This window comes from Calypte anna, chromosome 5, assembly GCF_003957555.1.
Source record: "Calypte anna isolate BGI_N300 chromosome 5, bCalAnn1_v1.p, whole genome shotgun sequence".
Taxonomy (NCBI): domain Eukaryota; kingdom Metazoa; phylum Chordata; class Aves; order Apodiformes; family Trochilidae; genus Calypte; species Calypte anna.
The window spans coordinates 14,992,333-15,019,969 of NC_044250.1; the positions used below are offsets into that span (position 1 = coordinate 14,992,333).

Below are 27,637 nucleotides of genomic sequence, written 5' to 3' on the forward strand. Positions count from 1 at the left end.
TCTGAGTTCAGTGAAATGGCAAAATCCAGTTCCTGTGGTTCCTTTTGCTGAACATGGTAACTTGTCAAGTGGCAGGTGCTGCAGAAACCTCCCCAAACCCTGTCTGTGTTTTTCCAGAGAATGCAAAACCACCTAGTGAAGGAAGGCAGGTGTGGGATTTATACCCAGGAAGGAGCACCTCACCCATTGCTGAGCACCTTTTGGGAAGCCATGGGGGCAGATCCATCTCCCTGGTCCTCCAAGAGCCATTTTCCCAGGCATCCCAGTGCCAGAGGCCACCAGCAGCAGTGCCAGGAGCTGGTACCCAGCACGGAGGATGCTGTGGGGAGCATCTCCTCCTGCAGACACCAGCACAGGGCTGGCTTTGCTTCAGGCACAGTCCCCAGCTGGTCCTGGCAGCTGGATGGGGCTGAGGGAGGATTAGCCTGCAAAATCTCTCATCTTCAACCTGCCTGACCACAGCCTGCTTGGGGAGCAATCCAGGAGCACCTCTGCTTCCCTCTCAGACATCCTCTTCTATCTACCACACCAGGCACTTTTAAGAAATCCATTCCTAATATTTGCTTATTTTTAGAGCCCTTACACCCAGCCAGATGCCTGATTTTTGTGGCTCCTTGCCCCTCTTCAGTTCTGTCTTCTCCCCTAGCTTGAAATGAGCCCATGCATGCCAAGTCCAGGAGAGACCATGAAGATGAAAAGCCTTTTGAAAGTCACTGGAATAGGTAAGTTTCTAAACACAGAACTGCTTCTGCCCTCCACAGAGAAGACAAAAATCTCTCAAAGCAAAAAGGAGTGGTTTTTTTAGCATTTTGGGCAGCCTTGAGAGGTGCATATGGAGAGAAAAAAACATTCTGTACTTCACACCACACAAAAGTTGCTCTTGGGCACCACTCAAGATTTGTGAAAGCTGGTGTAGAAACCATGCTAAGGTCAAAGCTTCCTTTAAGTCAAAGAAAAGCCAGTTACAGCTTCTACAGGATGATGGTGTGAGCATTACAAGCCAAAGCCTGACTTAAGGACACCTTAAACTTCAGTGTCCAGGCAGGATTTGGAAGTGACCCCACCAAGAGACTGCTCAAGGAACAGATGGTTGGGGAACAGGATTTTCTTCAGTATTCCTTCTGCAAGGCCACCCCTAGGAAATCCCAGGTTTGTTTCCTATACTCTAAAAGCTACATTCATTATTTTGTGTTTTAATTGTACAACAGCTACATTCCTCCCTTGGAATGAGGTTTACTAAAACTCTAGGCAAGAAAATGCAGCCAGTGTCCCCTGAAACCAGGGGAATGTCTTCCAGGCTTGCTGTCTACCTAAAGCTCTAAGATCTTCTTCCTGTCATGTTTCAGCTGGGAACTTACCAAAAGCAAACATATAAAACAAGTAGTAGTAGGACTGTAGTTCAGAAGTGGTGAATTGGTCGTAAAGGAGAAATATACAGATACAGATTTTTCTTTTTATATTCAGAAACATGAGGCATTTAATTATTTGCAAACAGACTTTAATAAAGGTCTGGTAGAATTACTCTTGCCAGAGCAAACATTATCAGACCATTCAGTTATTTCCCATACTAGCAAAAAAGCACACAGCATCTTTTGGTTGTACAACAATCACTTTTCCAGGGACATCAATTTTGAAGTTACACAGCTCAACAGCTGCTCATTTCTTTCTTCTCTACTGTCTTGGCCAGCATTGCTTTTCTAAGAACTCTTCTAGGGAAAGGCAGGAAAAAAAATTTCATTTTACATTACAAAGTGAAAAAGCACTGTCCAGTAATAATACAGTAGGCAGCTCCCCTGCCTTTGGAAGGGAGGTCTCTCTGAAGCCTCACTAATACATTAGAAACAATCAGAGGACTGAAGAGTTCCTAAAGGGTAGAAACCCACTTCTAGAAGCTGCCCAGTAATTGTTTATTTCAGGGATTGTAATGCTGTAGTGAAAATGTGGAATGCTTTCCTAAGCCTCTGGGTTAGTGCATCCAGAGATGCACAGAAGGTTCATCAGCTTCCCAGACACCCACTCAGGGAATCCACAAATGGTTTTGGTACAAGCAAATTCTCTATGAAGTTAATTAGCTTTATGGATTAAGAAGTTCATATAAAGAAGAGGAAACTGCTTTGATGTTGCTCTGCAGACAGTCACCTCTCAGGAAATAATCTTCATTTCAGGCTTGGATTCTTCCAGGGCTCTCAGTTCATCATCCACTTCAGAACTCCAGAAAATGTCATATAAACTGCACCCAAACAAAAAGGCAAACTGGTTTAGTGAGCATCGTCCCATTAAGATAGATGCACAAATAGCTGCTATGGGAAGATCATGTAACAGGAAGGGCCCTGTCTAGGTTGGAGAGAAACAAACATGCCTTCCAGCATGCCAGGAACATGCCAGGAACATGCCTTATAGGATAGGACCCAATTTCTCCCTCCCCAGCACCACCCCCTCCTTGTTCTTGGGCCCTATGGACCAAAGCAGATCCAGGTCTATGTCTGCATCCCTGGGAAAGGCCAAGGAGTGCAGGTGGAATTTAACACCCCCTGGGTCACTGCTGCCCTTCGGTGCAATTCCCAGACCCCCACCCCCTGGCAGAGAGAGGGAGCAGCAGCAGAACCCCAAACATCTCTCACATCAGCTGCTGCAGGTTGCAGCTGGGATTCCTCAAGGCTTCACAGATCTTCCTGATGCCTGCATCATCCAGGGGGTTGTAGCTGAGGTCCAGCTCAGTAAGGCACTGCTTGGTGACCAGGACAGTGGCCAGGGCTGCACAGCAGGATGCTGTCAGGTCACAGTTACCCAGCCTGCAGGGAAAGAATGGAGGAGAGGGAAAGGTGAGTGCAGGCAGGGATGGCTCCAGAGACCCAGCCAGGCAGCAGGCACAGCCCAGAGGTCCCCATCAGGTTCCCATCTCCAAGGCAGGAGCAGGGGCTGCTCCATGGTCTTCCCACAGACAGCAGTGCTTGTGGTGACTAAAAGTCCCCTCTAAAGCTTAATGGTATGTGGGGACAGGGGAAAAAGAATCCTAAGAAGATATCCCCAACTTCAACACCATGCATAACCCTTTTGGTTTAAACTGATCATAAATAATATCTAAAGTTTGTCACTTGAGACTGGCAACCATTCTCTTAAAAAAGCAACTGAGGCCTCTAAACTGAGGGCTGAGCAGCTTTAAATGGTTCAGCATTTCCAGTTTTACTGATGTCTCCACTGATTCATCTGTTCAGCCTACTCACTGCAGCTCCAGGCTTTGGTCAGATGGCACAGAGGAGACAATCAGAGTGTCCTGAGTGTCACAAAAGCCACAGCTGGCCAGATGTTGGTGCCTGCCTGGGGAGGGAACAGGCAGATGCTGAAGGCAAATCCTGCCCCAGGACTGGCACCCACAGAGACTTTGGAAAGCAGGTGACAAGTGGTGAATCCAGGCAGGCTTTGCCCTGAACCTGGCAGGCACAGCAATTCACACAGCAGAACTGGACTGTCACTCCTCCATCTCTGTGTCCCACCTGAGAGAGGCCCTGGGGTTCAAAGAAGAGCATGGGAAGCTCTGCAGTGATCTGCTCACAAAGCAAAGCAAGAGATCCCTCCAGCCTCTCCCCAGACTTGGCTTTAGACCCTGAGGGTCCCCTGCACCATGAACTCCCCAGTTCTGTGCCTGGGAGCACACTGGTGTCTGGCTGTGAATGCACCATTACAGGGTGACGAGAGACCACGAGTGACAGGGGACATGGAAACATTTGTGCATTCCACTTACTTGCCAGTGGGCTAGTTAAAATATCAGTTTGTGAGCAAAAAACTGCCATGCTACCACCTATTGCCATCCTCCTCTGGAAGGGAAAGGGGAAAGGGAAAAAGGAAAGGAAAAGGAAAAAGGAAAAAGGAAAAAGGAAAAAGGAAAAAGGAAAAAGGAAAAAGGAAGGAAAAAGGGGGAGGGAAAAGGGGAGGGAAAAGGGGAGGGAAAAGGGGGAGGGAAAAGGGGGAGGAAAAGGGGGAGGGAAAAGGGGGAGGGAAAAGGGGAGGGAAAAGGGGGGAGGGAAAAGGGGGAGGGAAAAGGGGAGGGAAAAGGGGGAGGAAAGGGGAGGGAAAAGGGGGAGGGAAAAGGGGGAGGGAAAAGGGGAGGGAAAGGGGAGGAAAAGGGGGAGGGAAAAGGGGAGGGAAAGGGGGAGGGAAAAGGGGGAGGGAAAAGGGGAGGGAAGGGGAGGAAAAGGGGGAGGGAAAAGGGGGGAGGGAAAAGGGGGAGGGAAAAGGGGAGGAAAAGGGGAGGGAAAAGGGGGAGGGAAAGGGGGAGGGAAAAGGGGGAGGGAAAAGGGGGAGGGAAAAGGGGAGGAAAAGGAAAGGGAAAGGGAAAAGGGGGAAAAGGGAAAAAGGAGGGAAAGGGAAAAGGGAGGGAAAGGGAAAAGGAGGGAAAGGGGAAAAAAAGGAGGGAAAGGGAGGGAGGCTCCTGGGGGTGACCCTTACCATAGGACTGGATGGTGCAGTTGGGTGCAGCAATCCCTCACACAGGAGTCCAACCCCTGCATTCTCCCAGCTTGTTCTCTCCCATATGCAGCACCTTCAAGTGCTTGTTGACACTGAGAGCAGAGCTGAGAGCCTTGCAGCAAGCAGTTGTGAGCCCACACTCCCTAATCCTGCAAGGGAAAAGTGACAGGAGATCTGGATAGGAATTTATCAGGCAGCTTTCCACCTCACAGCTACTTCACAGGAGCCCAGATAGTGGGAAAAGAGGAACCAAAGCCCTTCCCACAATCACTGTACTCCTTCTCAACCCCCCATCTGTTCAATCCTTTCTAAGAAGCCCTTTTCCCACTCTTATATTTGGGATGTCTGCCTTGGGGTGTGCACCTAGGAAAAACACCTGCCCATAAAGCAGAGGAATGGTCAGTGACAAAGTCCCTCTTAGTCCCCCCCATGCCCTCCTGGGGCACCTCCCCAGCTCCCAAACCACCAGGCAGGGGCAAGAACCCAGCCAGGGGCAGAAAATGAACTGGCAATGTAGGAAAGTTCAAGTGCTACTCCTTAAAAGTGAAAGAACAATTCTCCTCTGAAGCCCATGTGATAGCCAGAGCATCCCAGCCCAAAAGGGTAACTGATAGCAGAGGATGCCAGGAATGGTTCATGGCATTAGAGCCTTCTTTCATCTCACTGGCCAGGAGAGCCTGGATCCAAAGGAGGACCTGAGATATCTGATCACAGCACTCGTTTGCTATCACATGAAGGCATTCCAAACTTCAAAAGGGTCCTTAGCTGACAATTTGTTGCATGATAAAATGTATTTTAGACCAATAGCTCTGCAAGTGGTGCTTGGTCTTTTATTGCTTATAACAGGAGGACTATGGGCTGATCTTAAAAGTGTCTACAAGTTTAAAAACACAAACTTGTTACCCTCCTGCAAATCTAAATCCTTTAGATAAATAACTGGAATAAGTTGTTCCTGGAACCACCACAATTGAGACCCTATCTGGTGAGCATTACTTTCACCTACATTTTCTTCAGTGAGGTCTCCAAAGAAGACAAAGGTTCTGAGAAGCTTGAGAGCAGCTCACCATAGCTCCTGCAGCTTAGATTTGGGATCCTTGAGAGCCTGACAAAGCATTTCCATTCCTGAGTCCCTCAGGTTATTGTCTATCAGACTGATCTCTGCGAGGGTCTCTTTTGTACTGATGACTCTGGAGAGATCTTTACAGCTAGCACTTGTGAGATCACAATCCCATAGCCTGCAGGGAAAAACAAAATATTGTTTTATAAAATAAGTTTCTCCTTCATTTCCATCAGTTGCACCAAAAGCTCTATTTGTAAGACAAAAAAGATATAGGAACATGGAATTCTAGTGGACAGATAACTCAACAGGAAGCCAAGACAATGCCAACACAATTTCCATTCACTCTCTACCCTGAGTTTGATCTCAGAGATTTCCAATGCAGTTCTGTTTGTTCATGGTGTCCTCCACCTGGTTTAAGAAGCAGCTCATTTGAAGCAGAGACACCTCTTGTTTCTCTAGGGTGGTGTAATTAAGAACCTTTCTGCTTAGGATCAAACCAGCATCACAAAGCAGACAGCTCAAAGGCTGCAAGAGGGACTTAAGTAACCACTGCCAATTCTTACCACAGCTTCTGAATTTTGCAGTTAGGATGCAGAAGTCCTTGGCACAGCAGAGCCAGACCAGAGTCCCTAATCTTGTTGTCCCCCACAGAGAGGTCTCTCAGTGATGACTTGGTGCTGAGAAGAGCACTGATGTCCTGGCAGCTATCACTGGTTATGCCACAGTTCTCCAGGCTGAAGGAAAAACAAACAAACAAAAAAGCACATTTGGAGCTGCTGCTCCAGCCCTGCTGTGTTAGACAGAGCCCAACCCCCCCAGGTCAGACTGAGAAGGGGCTGCAAGTCACTGCCAGACCCTGCCAGGCTCAGAGATGGTACAGGCATCAGAGACAGGCTCTGGGTGAGGCAGCACATGGCTGCTGAAGTCCCTGATGCTGGAGGGCACTTTTCCTCTGATCTAGCCATCCACATCCATTAATACAAACCAAACTCCCCCTTCTTGTCAGCTGTCCTTTTCAAGAGGAACTTTTCACTGTATTACAGTGAGTCCCTGGCAGACAACCCCAGCTGGATCACAGAGACAAGATTAAATCATTTGTCCTTCCTCCATAAACCCCTTCAGGCACTTTATTCCAAAGAGAAGGTCAAACCCAGCATCTCTATTTTGAAGCAAAAGAGGGGTTTGAATAAATGAACTCAGCTGACTGATAATTCAGGGGTAAGAACAGGAGTCACTGAGGGCATTTGCTTCTCTGCTCAGATCCTGCCAACCCCTCAGCTCTGGTGACTGCAGGTTTAACCTGGGACACAGACACTGTACCAACAGGGATGAGAGTCAGCTCAGAATCATACACTAAAAGACGCTAAAAAATATGCTAAAAGTCAACTCCGCAAAAAACGAAAGCCTCAGACTTTGCTTACAGTTTCCAGCTACAGGAATCTGACCCAGCAAAGAAAACTGGACTAAATTTCGAGCATTCCTGACAGTATTTCCTGCCTTATGGATATCATGGCTAGCAGGATGAGCTGCAGCTAGGGGCAAGCAGTTGTTCCTTACTGTAGGAGCTCCAGGCTGCAGCTTGCCTCCACCAGTCCCTGGCACAGCTGCTTCACAGCTCTGTCTCCCAGGGTGTTGTTACTCAGGCTCAGCTCCTTCAGGCTGGGCTTGCTTTGCAGAGAAGCGTTCAGACTTTCCACAATATCAGCTGTCAGTTCACAATACTCCAGCCTGTGAGGAAAGAAGTCAAGAGGAAACCCAACCACTGTCACAGTGCCCTGCTATCCACAGGACACCAGCTGGGCAAAGCCTGTTAGAGGTGGGCAGAAAAGATGCCAACGAGAGCTGATGCCAGGCAGTGCATGAAAACAGAGGTAACAAAAGGTTTTAACAGCATCTATCTCCCTGTTCATTTCAGGAAGCATTAAGTCTCAAACTAGACCCCAAGGGACCCTTGCAAGACTTAACCACCCACCCCATTTTTACACCAGGCTGATGAAATACTGAATTGTAATAATGGGTATTACACTTTAATTGTCACTTGTTCAGTTTTACTAACACGAATTTTAATAACTGCTTAGTTATGAAAACTGTTGAGTGATTCTTGAGATTATTGTTATTACAGATGAAATTGTTTTTTAGGTTGGATTATTTTTTTTTTTTAATGAAAAGCTGTGTAATTGACTTTGGTGAAGCTAGAGCAGACCTGGAGCTTCAGGAAAGGTACTTTGGATTCACAGCAGTATAACAGAGATGCAACCATAGGAGATGGTTGCAACCATCCTCCCATGAGGAGTCCTGGAAACACAGGCAAAAACTAAATGATGAAGAAATTAAATTAAACCCATGCACTCCTGACTGAGTTTTGCAATGCAGCCCTCCCAGGAGGAGCTGGGGGCTCTGAGCAGACCTGGGTTCCATGCAGCTGTAAAACAAGGACCAAGTGCAGCAGAATCGGGCTCTCCCTGGCCATTAACAGAGCCCACTGCCAGGAGGGCTGAACAAAAACCCTACAGGAACAGACACCCAGCTCTTACAGACTCAGGAGACCAACCAACACGAATAAGCATGACAACTAAATAAAACAAGAAGAAATCCACACCTGGCAACAAACTCCTGGTTGTCTCACGTGAGAAACAAGCAGGACCTGTCTGATGACCAATACTTACTGCAGCTTCTGCAGCTTGCAGCTGGGGTTCATCATCCCTTGGCACAGAACCTTCACTCCAGCAGTCCCCAGTTTGTTATCACTTACATACAGCTCTGTCAGGGAAGGCTGGGCACTGAGGATGGAGCTGAGGGTCTCACAGCTGGCACTTGTCAGATTGCAGTTTTGCAGCCTAAATGAGAGAGGCAGAGACAGCTGGGGTGAGGCAACCCCAGAATTACAGAGCTCTTCTTTGAGAGGAGCATCTGCTGATGTTTGAGCCTGGAAAGGGCACCATTACACTAGCAGTGCATAACCCTCTGGATGCCCTATGTCCAGGGTAGTGCCACTGTTTTACAGGAGTGCCAAAATATTTTATCAACTAGTATGACACCTCTAGCACAGACAATTGCTCCCATGCTTCCTTCAGTGTAGGACTCATACAGGACCTCCATCAGGACGATCCCACCCTACATTAAATAGCACTAAAACTGCTTTATAGAAGGGTTTTAATCATCATGAGGCTTATCTCAGAGATAAAGCAATCACTTTGTGATTTATTGCCCTCTCTGGAAATGTGATCCAGAGTATATAGAACTAAAAATCTCATTTAACTTAAGCCCCCAGATATCACTTAGAAGTTTAGATCCTTCCTACTCCAGGAAGGATCTATGAAGCTGATCCTTCAGCACTTAAGGTAAGAGAAGCAGCACAGGAGCACTGCTGGTATTGCTGTGGGGTGCAGAGAACTTCTGGCAACAGAGAAGAGTTATGCATGGTGGTACCAAGTTTGACTTAGGTTTGATCACTCTAGTATTCCCTAAGGCACCTTACTAGAACCCCAGAAATGAACAATTATGTTTCTACACTACTGAAACAGCTCAATCCAGGCTGTTACTAGAGCAACTGGAAAAGTCTGAAGCTTAGAACAAACTCTCTGAAAAACTACTTGTGTTTATTTTCCTGTGGAGCATCATAGTCAGTTTCTTGAAGGACCATCAGAGATCTTTACAATCAACTTTCCCTCAACTTGTCAGGGATTCCTCATTGCAGGGGTCACAGGGACTTTGAAGCAGGAATATCTGATCCAAAAGGAAAATTATTTTTACTAGGTAGGGTGTAGAATCCTCAGGACACATCTCAGTAGCTCAAGTACTGCAGTGTCCTGCTGATACTGGTGATGTCCAGAAAAGGTAGCATCAATTTTCAGTCACTGAGCAGCAGGGCAGGAGCTGCTGCCTTTGATTAAAGCTTCTGCACTGTGGTTCCTGAGGGAAGCCCCTGGATGTGGTGCTGGTGCCTTTGAAAAGCATGCTGGTTTGAATGAAGCTGGCCCTGCCCAAAGCAGATGATGCTCGAGCCAGTCCAGTGGGGTAAAGGACTCACAGCTCATGAAACACTTCTGAGAATACACTTCAGGAGAATACACTTTTGCTTGGCCTCTAGATGAAGGAGCAAACTGGATGAGACACCAAGTTCTGTGCTTAGAACTGACAGAAAACCTCTCTGAAAATTGCATTTGTGAAAATGTCATGCCAGGTGACATGTCAGTATGGACTAATGGCAGAGTGGGGCCCTCTGTGCTCATCTCTTGTGTTTAAACTGCTCTAAACAGACCATCCAGCTGCCTGGGCCAGGGGAAGATCTGCTGGCTCTTCCAAAGGAAGTTTCCATAAACCTTTGCTTGGCTGGGAGAACATCAGCTATGCTTCTCTCAGTGCTGGATGACAGACTGATCATCCAGAGTTCTTTCAATGAATATACCACTTAACTATAAACTTCTGGAGTTTTCCAACCATCTGACCAAGGTAATTGCTGAGATAGTGGCTCCTAATGTCATCCCATACTAATTTGCCTCCTGGCTTCACCTGCAGCAGCCTGCAAGCAAATTAGAGCAAGAGAACCCCCAGGGCTTTACCACAACTTCTGGAGGCTGCAGGTTGGCATCAGCAATCCTTTGCAGAGGTACTCAATGCCTGCATCTCCCAGCTCGTTGTTGTTCAGCTTCAGCTCTGTGAGCGATGGATTTGTATTGATGATGGAGGAGAGATCCTTGCAGTTACTGCTGGAGAGATTGCAGTCATCCAGCCTGAGAGAGGAGGAGAGAAGGAACACTTTAGGAACACTTTAGTCCTCAGAGCTGATCTTCTCTCCCTGGCTGGAGTATTCTCTGTGGAAGCAAAGTGGGTGATTTATTCCCCTGCAGCCCTGGGATACCTCCTGAAGTCTGTGTGTGTGCTGCTGGGTGATGCACCACACCACCCAAGCTCTCTCTCCATGTTCTCTCTCCAGAGGTGCAGCACAAGCACAGGAGGGCAGATGTCTGAGCCATGAACTCCTCTGTGCTGTGCAGAGGAGGGCACAGGACAAGTCACACCCTCCATAGCAGGGCTTCAGCTGGAGGATTCACCTTCATTTAAACACCAACAGCAGCCAACCACCAAGCATCTGAATCCACATCTAACCCCAGAGGCAAGCTCACAGGATGACAATATGGTACTACACTAAGAGCAGCCAGGATGTGTCTTCAACCAGCCCCAGAGAAGTTTTGACAGTTTGGTCTCAGGTAGGTGAGTGCCAGGCTGCACTCTCTCTCCCCAGCACGACTCTGAGCACACAAACTCTGAGCCCACTGAACATCAGCATCTTTCCAGCTGCTGCTACACTGATGGGAGGAGCTGAATTGGAAGGAGAGATAAAGAAAGGTTTAGGAGCCCAAGGAAGCAGAAAAGATATGGGGCAAAAGGAAAATGGCAGGAATAACCCTGCAGCCTCAGGCACAGGCCTGCCAGATGTGGCCCACTCATTTCTCCTTAGACAGTATCAGAAGTGTGGCTCTAGGAGGCTCCTAATTTTCTGTCTCTGGCAAGAAGAGTTGGGTCCCAATGGGATCATGATCAACACTGACACAAACCCTGCCACAGTCACTCTCATCCACCCTGTTCTGAGCAGCATAGCTTCTGCCAAGGAGGGAACCATCCCCCTGCATTCCCGGCCACTCAAAGCAGACTTGGAGAAGTCAAGCTCAGGCTCAGGCAGCTTGCCAGCAAAAAGCTCCTTTGCAAAACAAAAGCAGGTCAGTTTCAACCTGACTTCCTCCAAGCCATCACTGGCTTGATGCAGCCCACCCTCTCCAGCCCAAGGAAGATGATACCATCCTGTGGGAATCCCAAACCAAAAGAGAGAGGAAGCCACCCTTCTGAACCCCATCCTATAGCTTACACCCCAGGAGATGGTTCCCTCACACTGGTTTGCCCAAAACAAAAGGAATGTACTTTTGGAGGCAAAGTGAAGAATCAGAATTTACTGTCATGTAGCTTGTGTGTGAGTATTAATTTACATTTAATTAAGATACCTGATAGCACACAACCAGAACCTAAAGATCATGCAACCTAATGAGCACAGAGACACCTTTAGATAAAGGCATTACCTAGTTGAGTTCTATGGCACCATAGAAGAAAGGCACCATTACATCCTTTCAAAAGATGTTCAGCCATGGTTGAAAAAGCTTTGCAAGAGGGTGGGTACCCCCTCCTCAAAATAATTTTCTGGGCAAAAGAGGTAGAACCATTTTTGTTACTGTGCAATTTCAGAGTCAGAGGTGAGCAGTTCTGCAGCTGAAAAACACTGGAGAGAAACACAACATGTCTTACTTAGAAAGGATGACATGCAATTAGTAGTTACTACCTGATGGCTTTGCAGGATTTCATTGTGGACAGAAGTTCTGCCCATCTAGATGGGCTCATCTCCTCACACTGGATGTCAAGCTCCATTTCAACAGCTAAGATCTGAAAATTTAAAAGAAAAATTTAAACTTTTTCTTTTTCATCAACTGAGAAGCAACAATCTCTTCAACTTCCCCAGCTCTCAGCCATGGATCACACCACATAAAGAGGACAGATGGTGTTTTACCAGCACCAGTACAAGCCAGCAGCATTAGAGTGGTTTTGTCTGGGACTTAGCAAGGCCCTCCCCCCTCCAAGAGGCAAAATGCACATGGATCTTGGAGAGATGTGGCAACAGCTTAATATCTGAAGGCTGCTTGTGCAGGAATAATACACCCCTCCTTCCCTCTCCAAAGGATGTTAACCAGAACACAGTTTTTTTAGAGGTTTTAGTGTTACTCTCTCACTATTGCACTACTGAGCAATACCAGTGTAGCACCCCTGGCTGATTGTGGGATCTTGAGCTATACCAAAAATGTGGGTATCTTGGAGAGAATTAAGGTGAACGAGGAAGATTACCATGAGAACTGCCTAGGCTTAGCTTAAGAATCCTACCAGCAACGTGTCTGTACATGAGAAGTGGAACCCAGGTGGATGGCAGAAACATTCATACCCACGATGTGACATCCAAGCTTTGAAAGGCCACTCTGGTTGGGCAAACCCAAGTACAAAAAAGCTGGTAAACAGGATTATTTTTCCTCCCGTCAGACTGTATTTCTGAACTTATGTAAGCACAGCAGCTCCAGATAAATATGCAAAAAATATACCAAGGCAAATACCTGAGCTGGAGGCTGAGTCTACAGAGTTCCAGTCGGTGGCAAAAAGTAGTCTCAGTATTCTGTCTTTGCTAACATAACTCAGACTACAGGGTATTTGGGAAAAAAAAACAAAAACAAAAAAACAAACAAAAAGCGAACAAAAAACCCTGAGTTACCACACTGGATTGTGAACAGAAAAAATTACTGACTGCATTTTATCACTGGCCTCCCCCATCTCCGTCGAGGAGAGAATCGAAGGTCCGAGGGGTAGCGAAATCAGGCTTTTCATAGAATTTGGTATGAGAGCTCCTATCAAGTTTCATCCACACCAAATCCCTGATCCAGGCAGGAAGAGGAAGTGCCACGGGAGGAAGGAGGTGCCGGGAACCCGGAGCAAGGCGGGACAGGGAGCGGAGCATCAGCGCAGCTCCTGCGCACCCTCCGGCAGACTCCAAAACGCTGCTGGACCTCCCGGACCAGACCCTCCGTGGGTTGGCATCGGGGCACCGTGTGGAGGGGCTTGAATCACCCGGTTAAAAAAATCAATGCCGACCCAAGGAAACCAACTGCATAATTTAGCACACATCTCCCGAGTTTGTTCACTGAATTTTGTCCCTGGTTTGCCTCCCTCAGAACAAAACAGCTCAGCTCTGCGGTTTCCTGCGAGCTGAAGAAACCCGGTTCCGAGTGCCATCATCTCCCAGCTCAGGCACATCGGCCATGGGGCTACTCCTGCTGTTCCTTGCCTGCTCACTCTGTTGCAGGCAGCCGCCTCCTCTGCTCACAAAACTTCCTCTTCCTTTCTCTTTCCTCCTCCCCTTTTTTTTTTTTTTTTTTTTTGCCCTCGCACCGTATTTAACACTTTGCTCCGGAACTCACCACGTTACCCTTCTCGTCGCCTCATCCCGGGCCCTGTAGCTCGTACTGCCCGCTCGGCCTCCCCGGGTCCGGTCCGGTCCCACCCCGGATCAGCTCCACACCCCCTCCCACCCCCCCCCCCCCCCCGCTCCGGTTCCGCCCCGGCGGGGAGGAGCCGGGCGAAGTCCAGAACGCGGTAAGGAGGTTTGTGTTGCTTCCTGCTGTTCCTTTCTTTCTTCCCTTTCCTCCTCCTCTGTCTCTTTCTCTCCTCTTCTCTTTCCTCTTTCGTCCTTTTTTCCTGCCTCCCCCTTTTCCTTTTTTTCCTGACCTTGATTCCCTATTTCCTCCCTTCTTTTTCCCTTTCCATTCTTTTCCCTCTCATTCTCCTCCCTCCTCCCGCTTCCCTGTTTCTTCATCTGCTTCCTCTATATCCTTTTCCTACTTTTTACCTGTTCTCTCATCGGTTCCCTTTTTCTTCTCTTCCCATTCTCAACTTCCCCTTTCTTCTTTTTCCTGTGCTATCCCCTTTTTCCTCCCTTGTTTTCACCTATTTGCCCTGTTTTCACCTATTTGCCCTGTTTTCACCTATTTGCCCTGTTTTCTCCCTTTTTCCCTTCCCTTTCTTTCCCCTTCACTTTTTCTCTTCATTCCCTCTTTTTCCGGTGCTCTCCCTTTTCTTTCCCTTTCCTCACTCTTGCTTCTTCTTCCCTCTTTTGTTCCTTTCAACCCTTTTGCCCTCCTTTTCTCCTCTTTCCCTCTTTCCATTCCCCCCCCCCCTTCCCTTATTGCCTCTTTTTCCCATCCATCCCAATTCCCCCATTACCAGGAGCATTAGGATATGCAGGAAACAAGACAGAAGAGAGGGAAATCTCTGTAGCAAGGAGTGCACAAGGGATGGGAGGGAGGATCACACGTTAAACGGGAAGGTCCCACCAGGGCTGAGAGGACAACCCCTGCCCCATGCTGGGATCCAGAGTGGGATGGGGATGCACGCAGGTCACCCAGGGAAGGGGCAACACGAAGGGGGGATGCTTGTCTATGGGAGACAGGAACCCTCTTGTACTGCCCCAGGAAGGTCAGAACTGGGAACTGTTTGAACTGGGAATGACAACAAAAATATCTCCCCGACTTCCAGCGTGCCAATGGCTGCGTATGCGGCCCAGGCTGGAGAACCTGGAACTGTACATCCTCCCCAAGCCTTTCACCAGTCCTGCCTGTGACGCATCTTCTCTTGTATTTTCTCTCCCTCATTAACACAACACGTTGATGAGCTACCAAGCAGGACCTCCTTTTAAGGTCTCTCCTTTTAGGCTGTTTGAAGCTAAGCCGGGAGAGCACTGGGGGATGGGTGCATAGGAATTTTGCTGCTGGGATGACTCTCACCCTCCCCGGGCTCTCCCCATGCCATCAGCAGCTTGCTTACACGTCTGTCCCAGTGCCTGTCCCGGACTGGAAGGGATTTGTCACGGCTCAGCTGACTTCCTCCTCTGGTTCCCTGCCTCCCCCTGGTTTCCCAGTACTTTTAGTCCCAGTAAAAGCTCATTCACACTTTCACGCGACAGAGCAAATCAAGGCTTTGAAGTGGGGAGAGCTTTCTAGGCGACACACTGAGTCCCATCACCTCCTCCCCAAAATCTGAGCTTCTCCCTCAGTTTCTTCTTCCTACAAGCACCAGATCCTCACATAATTCAAATAAGCACAACCAGCCGTTCCCTACACAGCAGCCTCCACAATCCTTAGACTTTAAAGCAGCTACGTGCTCCTCTCCTAAGTAAGCAGATGGGAAAGGCTCAGGAGTTCGCGATCCCGGTTCTAGTTCCGATACTCACCCAGGCGGTACCGGGGCTGTGCGGGGAGCAGGGAGCGCAGCGCTGACGCTTTCCGGCGACTGTTCCTGCGCAGCCTTCGGTGCTGTACACACGGTGCCTGCCAGAGGGAGAAAGGAGGGTTGGGTTGTGGCGGCTTTTCCCGACCCAGGGCAGCTCTTCAGGTGCTCACAGAGCCCCACTCTGCACACAGTCACACCGGGCAATGCAAATACCCCCACGAAACCCCCTGACAAAGGTAACTTTAACTTCTTACTCTTGGTCATGGAGCCACTCACCGGGGTTTAGCGCAGAGCAAGGGAGGAGTTGCCTTTGAAGGATCCGTCTGAAAATGAGGCACTGCAGTGTAAAAGTAAGGATAGAGATGCCAGGGTTTGCAAATAGTTTCTCTGTTCCTCAGGCAAGCTCAGGCACGGAGTGATGATCACACATTGCTGCCCCTTTGCCACCTCACCTGGGGGTAACCCCCCCAGGAGGGACCTTTTTAGACAGGGGAGCATGGCCAAGGGAAGAGAGTATTCACTGAGATCGTTCTGATGTGGAGAAGGGTTGAATGGAAGATGCTAACCGCTGATTTCTTTAGCCTTAAGCACTAAGTTCACAATAGAAAACAATTACTTATTAATCTTACTGTGAACTCAACTCATTACCATACTAAAATGCCCTTCATTAGGCTGAAAGAAGCCACTTCTCACAAAAGCACCCCACCCTCTGAGCACGCTTAGTGGAAAGGTTCCATTTTAAGTGGAAGGGAAGAGTTAGTTAACGAATCATGTGGACAGATTATACCAATATACTTAGGGGTAAAGTAATTTTGCATTTTTGTTGTACAAAAGAATCCCTGTTCTGCCAGCAAGGTGTGCTTACTTTGTAGCTTTACTACCTAGCACACCTCCTTGTGCAGAGCTGGAATAAAGTAAATAACTCAGTGTGTGAACAGGGTTATCACAGGCTGGTTGGACAGACCCAACACATGGGCAGCCCTCTGCTCCTGTGGATGCTGGAAGGGTCCCCTGGGAACACCCCTGGTCGTGCCTCCCTCAAAGTGCTTCTCAGCAGCCAACCCTACCCTGCCTCCTCCCAATCCCCCCCCTAGCTGTCCCACTCCTTGAGGATTTGCATGGCATGCTGATTGCAGGCTGAATTAAGTGACTTGCTTTCTTCCCTCCTCTGCCACAGAGATTGATGTTCAGCTGATGCAGATGAAGAAGAGGCAGGGCAGCTCCATTTTTCCCTGCTGAGGCTGGCAGGGGAGATGATGCAGGCTGGGCAGCACAGGATTTCTTGCACCCAGGAGCAGCACTAGAGGCTCCCCTCCCTGCTGTCCCCCTTGTTTTGTTTTACTTCTTCTGGAGGGTATGGAAAGGAACCACCAGAAAAGCTCTAAGAGCTGAAGCCCACCTTCCTTGGTGCCCACAAGAGAAATGAATTCCAGTGGTTGCAGCTCTTCCCAATTCCCTCCCAGAAAGGCAGGAATTTCCACAAAAGGGGGTTGGTTGCTACAACAGTCCTGGTGCCCCTGGGCCTGACCTGAAACCTGCTGAGTGCCAGCCAGGAGCTGGGAGTGACATGAGCTGCTGGATCCAGGACATTGCCTGCCAGGATGATGAGGGGAGTCTGTGGGCAGGGAAACATGTTTCTACCCTTCTCAACCAGGTAATTTGAAATTAGATGACTGTCATTCAACCTAAGAGTAAAGGTGCCACTGCTGGCAGCTCCCTGCTTGTGGTTCCTGCTCTGCTGCCAGTGTTAGAAGACTTCAAAGGACCAAGTCTAGTGTTTGTTACAGGTTTCAGGGGGGTCTGTGTCACATGGGCCTTCTGCAGACCTTGTGCCCTGGAAAAAGCAGTGGTCTGTGCTGGTGAAAAAGCCAGGTGGCCACACCAAGGTGTTAACAAGCTTCTGTCTCCCTTCCATCTCTTTGGCTGCCCTCACCGTGAGGACAACAAAGGGCATCCCCAGCAAGCCAGGACCAGGCTGTCCTACTCCCCAAGATACACAAAAGTCCAGCGGAAACGATGTAAAATAGGGCCAAGAAACCCCACAGCAAACACTGGTGAGAAATACATCTGCATGTCTCCATGGAAACAGTGTAAGAGTCCTGGTGTGTAGGTTATGTCCCCCTCAGCATTTGCATGGACTCAGATCCTGAGGGGTGATACCTGCCCTGCGTTCCCTTCTTCTCTGTCAGCATTTCTCCACCCCCTTTTTGAGGTTACCCAAATGTATCTCCTCTTTTTTTTAGAGGGCTCCCCTCCTCTGGTCTCTGTACCAGAGAGGGAGAGAACAGTGGTGGTCTCCTTACAGGTGCACAGACCCAGCAAAGGGGTGTCTCGTGTCCTTCCTGAAAGCTGTGGAAGTTGGGATGTATCTCTGCATTTAAGATTACTTCATTTTAAAACTAAATTTCCACACCTTACAAAATACACTTACAAAAGGGTATTTAAACTAAGCTCATTGCTATAAACTGAAAGCTTCTTCCCCCTCTAGAGAGTTTCCCCTTCTCTGCTCTCATGATGCCTCTGTGCATGTACTTAATTGCAATTAAAGACAGTAAAATTTTCAGCATAGTGCCAGATCTTTTGCTACTTTTACCATGTGTGTACTAGTGAAGTTGTTACATAAATGACTTCATCTACTACTAGAGGCCATTTCTTCCTCGATCTTGAGTACTACTTCAAGAAGTAAGGTTTGTAGGGGGAGAAAGTGCAAGATCTGTGTCATTCCTGAAGATGCTAGATAAGGCACTGGGAAGCAAAAGCATCTGCAGAGCCAGAGTGGAGAAACTGCTGCTGTGGCCATCTTGTTCCTGTAAAAGAAAAGCTGTTCTTGTTCCGTGCTGGTTTTACTTTTTTGGTGAATGGGAATCACTATAATGAAATGCTGCTGTCAGTATATGTGTAACATTTTATCCCTGCATATAAAGTCTTTCACCATGGGCCCTGTGAAAATGGGGCTTTCCAGATGTGTTCATCAACCACTGCACTGCAGTGACCTGCAGGAACAGTATGGCCAGGGGAATTTTTCACCTACTCCAGCTTTTCTGCTGTCCCCTGCTGCCGGGGCTGCTGGCAGTGGTTGCCTGCCTAGCTGCAGAGGGCGATGCAGAATCACTTTCACCATACTTACAGTCTTCTAATTTTCCATCATCCGAGTTTCCCTGTGGTCACCAAGATCCTGCAGGTGCCGAGGGAGGAGATAAAGCCAAACAAGATTGACAGGAAGCTGAACAGGAGCCAGCAGTGTGCCCAGGTGGCCAAGAAGGCCAATGGCATCCTGGGCTGGCTCAGGAACAGCGTGGCCAGCAGGTCCAGGGAAGGGATTCTGCCCCTGTGCTCAGCTCTGGTGAGGCCACAGCTTGAGTCCTGTGTCCAGTTCTGGGCCCCTCAGCTCAGGAAGGATATTGAGGTCCTGGAGCAGGTCCAAAGAAGGCAACCAGGCTGGTGAAGGGACTCGAGCACAGACCCTATGAGGAGAGGCTGAGGGAGCTGGGGCTGTTCAGCCTGGAGAAGAGGAGGCTCAGGGGAGACCTCATCGCTGTCTACAACTCCCTGAAAGGAGGTTGTAACCGGGTAGACGTTGGTCTCTTTTGCCAGACGACTTTCAACAAGACAAGAGGGCAGGGTCTTAAGTTGTGCCAGGGGAAATTTAGGTTAGATATTAGAAAGAATTTCTTTCTGGAGAGAGTGATCAGACTTTGGAATGGGCTGCCCAGGGAAGTAGTGGATTCTCCGTGTCTGGAGATATTTAAAAAGAGACTGGATGTGGCACTCAGTGCCATGGTCTAGCAACTGCAACGGTGGTAAAAGGGTTGGACTCGATGATCTCTGAGGTCCCTTCCAACCCAGCCAATTCTATGATTCTATGATTCTAAGAGGACTGGACACATCTGTAACACAAATGGTTTCCACAGTGCAGCGTCTTTGTGCTGTCTGCCCGGCAGCTGATGATGTTGGAGACTGCAATGGATTTCAGTTTCCTTTTAAATACTGCTGCATTGGAAGGCTGAAATAATTTGTTGAAGCTTTCAGGGCCGTTGGAGCAACAGCTGATTATGTCAGGAGTTTGTCAGGGGCTCAGAAGTCTGAGTATAAATCAGCTTTAAAGGACAAGAATGGAATCTTCAAGCTACAACTACCAAGTAACCAACCAAACAAAAACCAAAGCACCAACAATTCATCTGGTTTTCAAACTTCAGTTTGAATCCAGTTGAATATTCAGTCTGAATATCACCATTGCCATTTTCTGGAAAGGACTGGTAGATGTCCATTGCCAAGAGACATCTTCTCATCTCCATGAGACTGCCTGTGAGAATTCATGAGTATTTATTGTCATGAGCTTTATTGTCAAATAAAGCTTTTAAAAGCCACTGCATCCTCTCTTCAATCCAGTTCTCTAATTTAACATCCACACTGCCTAATAAAGAAGGGTGGTGGGGTTAGAGAGATTTTCAATGATCTACAGGAGTTAAAGATTAAAATGAAGAGGACCCATGGGATGCTGGGGTACATCATGGCTATAGATGCATAAAGGGACCAGAGCAAAGTAAAAATCTCTGCACATGGGAGTTATTCAGACAAAAAGAGTTTCACTGGGTTTATTCTTTTTAAAAGAAGACCCCATAATATTAAAGCTTCTTACTCTCTCTGCTGATGTGGTTTGATGGAATGATGTTGGTAAGTGTGGAAGGCACCTTCCTGTGTTTCCCACTGTGCCCCAGGTTCTGTCTGGGGATCTGTGGACGTGCTGGGAAGTTCCCTGAGATTTCAGAGCATGGGATTTTCTGAGCTGGATCTGTTGCCTCATCATCCACCCCAGGGCTCAGGTGATGTCTGCAGTTTCTTCAGGTCTAGGCTGGGGAATGTGAGAAGCCTGAGAGCTGAATTCCACTACTCACCATTTAAATCAGTCAGAAAGCTGATTTCCTCGTGTATGTAACTGCAGAGAGCACACAGAATTATTTTCCACCCTCAGTTTCCTGTTCTTTGACTCGGATGGAAATGACAGCTCACTGTATTCCTATTTTTTCCATTATACCCCTTCAGTTTTTAAAATTAGCTTTTTTTTCCTTTTCTTTTCTTTTTCTTTTTTTTTCCCCTTTAAAGCATTTAGCCATTCTTTTTGGCTCACAGTAGAATAATAGCAAAATGTGAAGAATCTGAATATTTGCCTGAACTTTGCTGGATAAATTCCCAGGGCAAAAATCTTGCCTTTAATTTTTATTTTTGTTTTTTCCTGGATCCTTTACATGGACCCTTGAGTCCTTGCTTGAGCTATTTTCATTCCTTCTCAGATTTACTAAAGGCAAACTCCCAGGGGAGGGTATCCCTAAAGCTCTCCAGCTCCTGAACGGGATGTGCAGGTCAGGTTGGGGGCTGGAGATATTTTGGGCCTTACCCAGTATTGAGTCAGAAGGCAAAATCCCTCTTACAGAGACAAAATCCCTCTTGCAGTGCCAGGCACCCAGGAGGCAGCGCTTTGCCTGCATTAACCACAGCTTAACCCAATAGAACTCTAGAAATATTAAGGATGCAAATGAAAATTTAAGGAGTTTTATAAGAATAAACACAGTTCGTTGCTGGAACGCAGAGGCCTGGCAGCTTAGGGGTTAACAAAAACAAAAAACAAGAAACAAAAACAGGATTCTGGAGAATGCGGGCATCGATCCCGCTACCTCTCGCATGCTAAGCGAGCGCTCTACCATCTGAGCTAATTCCCCACCGCGGGGCCCGCCTGGCCCGCACTCGTCTACTCTCTTCTCGCGAGAGCATGAGCGGTGCCCACACCTCGATGGGGGCTGCAGGAGGCACCGCGCCTGCGCGGGGCGGGACGGGACGGGCGGCCGAGGCTTGGTGGCGACGGAGAGAGCGGAGTGAGGAGCGGCGGGGAAAGGGGAAGGGAGCGGGAGGACGGGAGAACGGGAGAAGGTCTGGGATGCGCCGGCGTTTCCGGAGAGGGCTTCTCGGGGATACGGCGGTGTGCGGAGACCGAGGGGAGCGTGCGTAGGGCAGCAACGGGCGGGGGCGGCTGCGGGGCGTTTGCGTGTCCCGGAGTGGTGCAGGGTGTGTGTGTCCGGGGGTACCGGGGGGCTGTAGGGTGTGTGTGTGTGTCTGGGGGTACCGGGGGGCTGTAGGGTGTGTGTGTGTGTCTGGGGGTACCGGGGGGCTGTAGGGTGTGTGTGTGTTCGGGGGCACCAGGGGGGCTGTAGGGTGTGTGTGTGTCCGGGGGTACCGGGGGGCTGTAGGGTGTGTGTGTGTGTCTCAGGGTACCGGGGGGCTGCAGGGTGTGTGTGGGTGTCTCAGGGTACCGGGGGGCTGTAGGGTGTGTGTGTGTCCGGGGGTACCGGGGGGCTGTAGGGTGTGTGTGTCTGGGGTACCGGGGGGCTGTAGGGTGTGTGTGTGTCGGGGGTACCGGGGGGCTGTAGGGTGTGTGTGTGTCCGGGGGTACCGGGGGGCTGTAGGGTGTGTGTGTGTGTCTCAGGGTACCGGGGGGCTGCAGGGTGTGTGTGGGTGTCTCAGGGTACCGGGGGGCTGTAGGGTGTGTGTGTGTCCGGGGGTACCGGGGGGCTGTAGGGTGTGTGTGTCTGGGGGTACCGGGGGGCTGTAGGGTGTGTGTGTGTCGGGGGTACCGGGGGGCTGTAGGGTGTGTGTGTGTCCGGGGGTACCGGGGGGCTGTAGGGTGTCTGGGTGTCTCAGGGTACCGGGAGGCTGCAGGGTGTGTGTGTGTGTCCGGGGGTACCGGGGGGCTGCAGGGTGTGTGTGTGTCCGGGGGTACCGGGAGGCTGCAGGGTGTGTGTGTGTCCGGGGGTACCGGGGGGCTGCAGGGTGTGTGTGTGTGTCTCAGGGTACCGGGGGGCTGCAGGCGGCCGTAGGCGTGGGGCATCGAGGGGGTCGGAGTGCAGAAGGCTGTGGGCTCGGTGACAAAGTGTGACATTGCCCTGGGACAGTGCTCTTGGGGGGTGCTCTGGTCTGTGCGTCCCGGAGCTTTTTGGGGTTTGCTGAAGACTTTGTGTGTGTGTCACTCGGGAATGGGAAGGGGTGAGGGGCTGTTCCGAAAGCTGCACTGGTGGGGGTGTGGGGAAGGCTGCAAAAGGATGGGTTTGCACTGAAAAGTGTTCCTGGGGATCAAGGGCTGTGGGCCGAGACCGGTACCGTGTGGAGGGTCAGAGCACCGTGCTGAGCAGCATTCAGAGGTTCTGCCAGGAACCCCTGGGGTGTCCTGTGAGTGTAGGTGGGGACGCATTGAGGTCAAAACAGAATGAAAAAGAAACCCTCCCAAATTAGTTTCCCTCAGGCACCGGATGTAGCAGCACGGGAGCTGCCCCTGAGCATCTGAGCACCTTGGCTGCTCTTAGGGGAGGCTTTGCCATTCCAGCAGCTTGGCTTTCTCTTTGGCTGGATGGGGTGGTGAGCCCAGCCTTGGGGACATGCAGGGTGGCACAGGTATGGCCTGGGTGCCCAGTGCTCACCTGGGAAAGCCTCCACAATTCTTGGTGCTGGGTTTGGGCCCTGTGGGTGGAACAGGTAGCTGGAGATGGGGCTTGGCTGCTCAGGTACCTGAGTTAGGGAACCTGCTGCTTGCAGGTTGATGCCACCTTTAAAAACAAACACAGAAATGTGAAATCTGGCACCATGCTGAATCATGAGGTCTTTTCCTTCAAGAAATCACTCAATTTGTGTTTCAGGGCAACGTTTCCCCATTGGACAAGGAAGGAGGTGCTGAGTCTGGAGCAGGGATCTTTGGTCCCATGGCAGAGTGGCAGATGAGGGCATGATCTGGAGCCTTCTGTCGAGCTGCATGGACTGGCTGGGGTCTGGTGCCTGTTTTGGGGAGGTAAAGGGGCTCAGTCAGGGTGTGCAGAGCAGAGCAAGCGAGAGCGTTGGGAGCTTTCTCTGCCGGTGCTGTGCTGAGAAAGAGAAGACTGTATGTGGGCCTGAGACTTTTCTTTACAGCAACAATAGTCAGGGTTCAGTTAAAAATCCCATTCTACTGAAGGGCTTGCCTTATGCTCGGCTGCTTTTCTTTCTTTCCAGTGTTCTTGAATACAAAAAGGCAAAACTGAACAGCAGTGACGACCGATACACAATGCTTCCTAAACCAAAGGGATTCCAAAATCTCTCCTGCAGTATAACCTTGGTGTGTGGAGAGCCTCAAAGTCCTTGTCTGAGTTGGCAGGTCTGCAGCAGTGGTGCCTGTCCCCAGGTTACTGCAATTCACTGAGCAGTGGAGAAGTTGGGGAGAGCATTGGGAGCTGCTGCTGCTGCTCCATTGAGCTCCTGGGTGCTTGATGCTCTCTGCTCTCTTGCAGTAGTTCTGTACTACCACCTCTGCTATGTTTTAAGTCAGTGATCAGTTGGATTCAAACCCACTTTCTGCTCCATTTTACACTCTTCCTAAGGGATTTACCTTAGTTCTTCCTCTGATGTACAAGTTACTTCTTTTCCTGGATATATTTGATTTAGCTTCCTCCAGACTGAATTTCTGATTAAATACTTGCACATATCAACATTTCTACAACTGAAAAATGGATAAAAACATTATTTACTTCTTTTTGTTGACACCGTCTGGTCCGTGAATGGGCTCTGCCTCTTGCAGAGTTTGCTTGAAACTCTTTATTGAAACTACTTGGAATTTTAAATGTACTTAGATTTTGTCCTTTTTAACATACCAGTATGGTGTGTCTCTAATGATGTGAAGCATGTGAGCATATGAAACATGATCTCCTGCCTTTCATTTATCATTTTTGTGGTTGTAAGCTTACTTGTTTGTTTGTTTCTAGCAGAGGGAGAATTGGCCAACAAACCTCTTCTGAAAAGCATGTTTATCTTTTAAAAAATCACAATCAGCTAGCCACACATCATCCTGCAAATACTATTTCTTATCTTGGAGCTTGATGCATAATTCTGATGGCTCTTTACCTTAAAAAATAGTTTTCTTAAATAAGCTGTTCCTTTGGGTGCCATGGTGAAGAGCATCGTACACATATTTCTTTTTCTGATGTGCTTCTGTATCTTTTACATTGCTCTGAGCTGCAGGACTCTGTAATCTTACCCAGAGGTATCTTTTAATTAATTTTTTTTTTATATATCTTGATACGCAGAAAATAGGGAGGTGCTTAAGAGTCAAATCAAATCAAATAGCAAATCTCACTCTCAGTGCAAGCAGTCGTGTTTCACCAGCATGGTTTTGCAAAGCGTCACGTTGGCTCCCGAGCTGGAAGAAAGGTTTCAGGCTGTGTTTTGCATAGCTACTTTCAGATGTGAGGTCTTACTTTAGATGTGGTTTTCTTGTCACTGCCTTCCTGAGTCGTGGAGCTGCTGAGAGCATCTGATAGAGCAAATGCAGGGGCAGTGGGGAATAGAGGGGGGCTGCCTTCAGCCTTGCTGGGTGAGCTTCAGCCATGGTCTTCATTTGCTCCCTACGTGGTTTAATAACAGAATTGTGGAAGATCTTTTCTCAAAGCAAAATTTCTTATCCCCCTCCCTCCCTTTTTTTTTCTAAAATTAAAATTCTACCAAAGAGTGTGTTAAAATCAACTTTTAAACTCAAAGCTTGTTCACAGCAATGCTAGAGTCATTCCTGTGCTTTCCTCTCCTGCATTTTAATTACAGGAGAGAGTAGTTTAGCTCCCCCAGCTCAAGCTGTTGCAGGGGCTCATCTACACTCTGCAAATGAGCTTTCCCCTTGTTACCTTGTTTTGGCAGTGCTGTGTGCCTGGGTCTCCATACCTGGGGAAAACATGGTGATTCTGGTGAATCTCCATTTTGTCCTTGCATTCCCTCCCTGTCAAGGGCAGAGAAGCCCCTTTGCAGGTGACTAGAAAAACCCCACCCAAACAAACCTACAGCTGCTCTGTGCAAAACAGCCCAGAGCGATGCTGGCAGTCAGAGTGCCATCAGTGGTGCTCTGTGGGATGGCTGCTTTCTGCATCCCCTGCAGCTTTTGGCAGCCTGTGGTACTCAGTTGTCCTGTTTGGTAGTGCAGGTGGTGTAGGGGACTGCATGCTGTGCTGCAGGCTGCTCAGCATGGCAGTGCAATAGCTGCTGTCTGATGCCTGGGAGTCGATTTCCTCATGCAAGGTAATCTCCTGTACTGCAGTTAGCAGTCTTGGCTGGTTTGCTCAGATGGGCCTCCCCATTTTACATTTCTGGAAGTGCTGTTTAGACCTCAGTGCTTTCTCTGTGGTTTTTGGGGTGGACAGGTGCTCTTCTTAGCTGTGGGTTTGCACTGATGCCCTCAGCATGAAGGTATCTGAAGAGGGACTGGTGCAGACTCCCATCCTTAAGTGCTGCTTGAGCCCCTGGCTCCTGCTCCTGGCTCAGCATCCCCACTGGGATCATCCTGCCCGTGACATCCTGCTGTGTGCTGCAGGACAGTGAAAGTGGGATTGAAAAAGCTTGCAAGAGGCTTGGATGTTCCTAGAAAGCTATTGATTGACCTGGACATTGGGGTTTGTTTCTTTTGTTTCCCTGGTCCTCCTCAAGGGGTTGGGCTCATTAGGGCAGCTTGTTGGAGGATGGAGAAGCACAGAAAGTGCACACTTTGCAGGTTGAGGCTGGAGCAGTGCCATCCCAGCCCACCTCTCAAGTATTAAGTCTGAAGAGCCTGCCTGGTAATTCCATTAATAGGAGCCTAGTGCCAGAGAGTTAAATGTAATTCCAGGGTAAAGCTGATGGTTGGGCTCAAATGGAGAGGATTTGCTGGTTCCTCTGGGTGTGCCACTGTGAGTAATGAGCCCCTGTATTGCCAAGAGACAGTGTTTAAAGTCTAGATGTGGAGTGTAAGGACTAGGCAGTGATTAAAAAAAAAAAACAAAGCCAAAAAAACAAACAAACAGAAAAACCCCTGCTAAATCTGCAGGTGAAGAAACCCTTAGCTCTGGAGCTGTCTCTTTGCAGTGTGCTTTGCCAGGAATAAAAGTTTCCTGTGTAGCTCCTGTCACAGGATGACACAGAACCAAATAGCCAGGCAATTCAGGAGACAGCTTGCATGGAATATAGCCAGCATGAGCTCTCTGTGTATAATCAGTGCAGAGCAAAGATGATACCCAAATGATATTGCAGCAGCAAGCCTGTGAGCACATCAGAGCTCGTCACCACTAGAAGCACAAGCTCCTCCACATTTTTGGGTGTTGTGGTCCATGCTTGGATTTAGAGATTACCATCTGGGCCAGCTGTTTTCCTAGTTCAATTTTTTTTTTCCCCCCACATTTGCAGTTGTATAATTCCCTTGCGGCAGTGAATCTTGCATTGAAAAGGATTGGTTAATTATGGTATTTTTAGCTCTCCTTGTGGCTTAAATCCTGGAAATCAAATATGGGAGGCAGCACCACTCAGCTTTACGTTTCCCATTGCATCTGGCAGGGTGGAAGCTCAGTGCTGGTGAACTCTGGATGAAAGTAGGGGAGGTTAGGGAAAAAACCCACTTCATTTTGAAAAATCAAGCAAACAAGGCTCTTCCCACCACCCTTTAGATCTCAGCACAGGGCTTTTGTAGTGGGATACTACTTGTGGTCAATCCAAGAAAGGGAAAAATGGTCCATGCAGAGGGAAGAGGTGCTGGGGATGCTCCACCTCCTGTGTGTCCCCATCAAACCATCTTTGTGTCTCTTGGTACAAATCTGATCTCCTTAGGACTTGAGAACCCTGGCGGCATCCTGACAGCAGGATTAAAGCCAGGGTGCTCAGAAATGTTTGTTAGTGTTTCAGCAGCTTGCCAATGCCTGCTGAAAAGAGGTGTGGAAGATCTTTCTCTACCTTTGAAAGAAGAGGCAGGCAACTCAAGAGGAGAACAGACATCTTTTTAGGTTAAACAAGAGAGAAAATCATAGAAAATAGGAAAGCAAAAGGCCAGTTAGAACTCAGCTTGGCCACTGACATAAGGGACAGTAAAAAAAGTTTTCATAAATACATCAACACTAAAGAGAGAGACAGGGAGAATCTTCATCCCTTACTTGATGTGGGAGGAACATTGCAGCCAAAGATGAGGAAAGGGCTGAGATACTTAATGCTGCCTTTTCCTCTGTCGTTAGTAGTCAGACCAGCTGCCCCCACAGTGTGCAGCCTTCTGAGCTGGAAAATAAAGATGGAGAGTAGAACAACTCCCCCATGATCCAAGAGGAAGTAGGTAACGATCTGCTTCTGCACCTGGACATGCTTAGGGCTGTGGGGCTGGATGGGATTCATCCAACAGCACTGATTCTGCCACGGCTTAGCAGTTTGGGTGTACAAAAAAACAGAAGAAAAAAGTATTCTCTATTACCCCCACCACCAAAGGGAAGATAAAGAGGAATAAAGATT

The 27,637-nt window shown here is 48.7% G+C and overlaps 2 protein-coding genes and 1 non-coding gene across 4 annotated transcripts in view; 1 reads left to right on the forward strand and 2 right to left on the reverse strand.

Annotated features, from left to right (window-relative positions):
• Positions 1 to 2,052: 2,052 nt before the first annotated feature.
• On the reverse strand, positions 2,053 to 13,618 carry RNH1 (ribonuclease/angiogenin inhibitor 1). The gene is given in 13 exon segments (XM_030451547.1): positions 2,053 to 2,230; positions 2,622 to 2,792; positions 3,225 to 3,318; positions 3,743 to 3,815; positions 4,447 to 4,506; positions 4,508 to 4,616; positions 5,532 to 5,702; positions 6,091 to 6,261; positions 7,085 to 7,255; positions 8,194 to 8,364; positions 10,090 to 10,260; positions 11,859 to 11,959; positions 13,534 to 13,618. Coding segments are annotated over 12 exon segments (1,536 nt in total). The 5' UTR covers positions 11,945 to 11,959; positions 13,534 to 13,618; the 3' UTR covers positions 2,053 to 2,142.
• Positions 13,619 to 20,984: 7,366 nt separating this feature from the next.
• Positions 20,985 to 21,057, reverse strand: TRNAA-AGC. The gene has a single exon. It is a non-coding gene; the product is annotated as a tRNA-Ala (tRNA).
• A 92-nt stretch (positions 21,058 to 21,149) lies between these two features.
• Positions 21,150 to 27,637, forward strand: part of LOC103530484 (USP6 N-terminal-like protein) — a 79,604-nt gene continuing 73,116 nt past the window's right edge. For both annotated transcript variants that reach the window (XM_030451254.1, XM_030451251.1), the window contains exon 1: positions 21,150 to 21,210. The gene's annotated coding sequence lies outside the window, so the exon portion shown is untranslated. The remainder of the gene's footprint in view (positions 21,211 to 27,637) is intronic.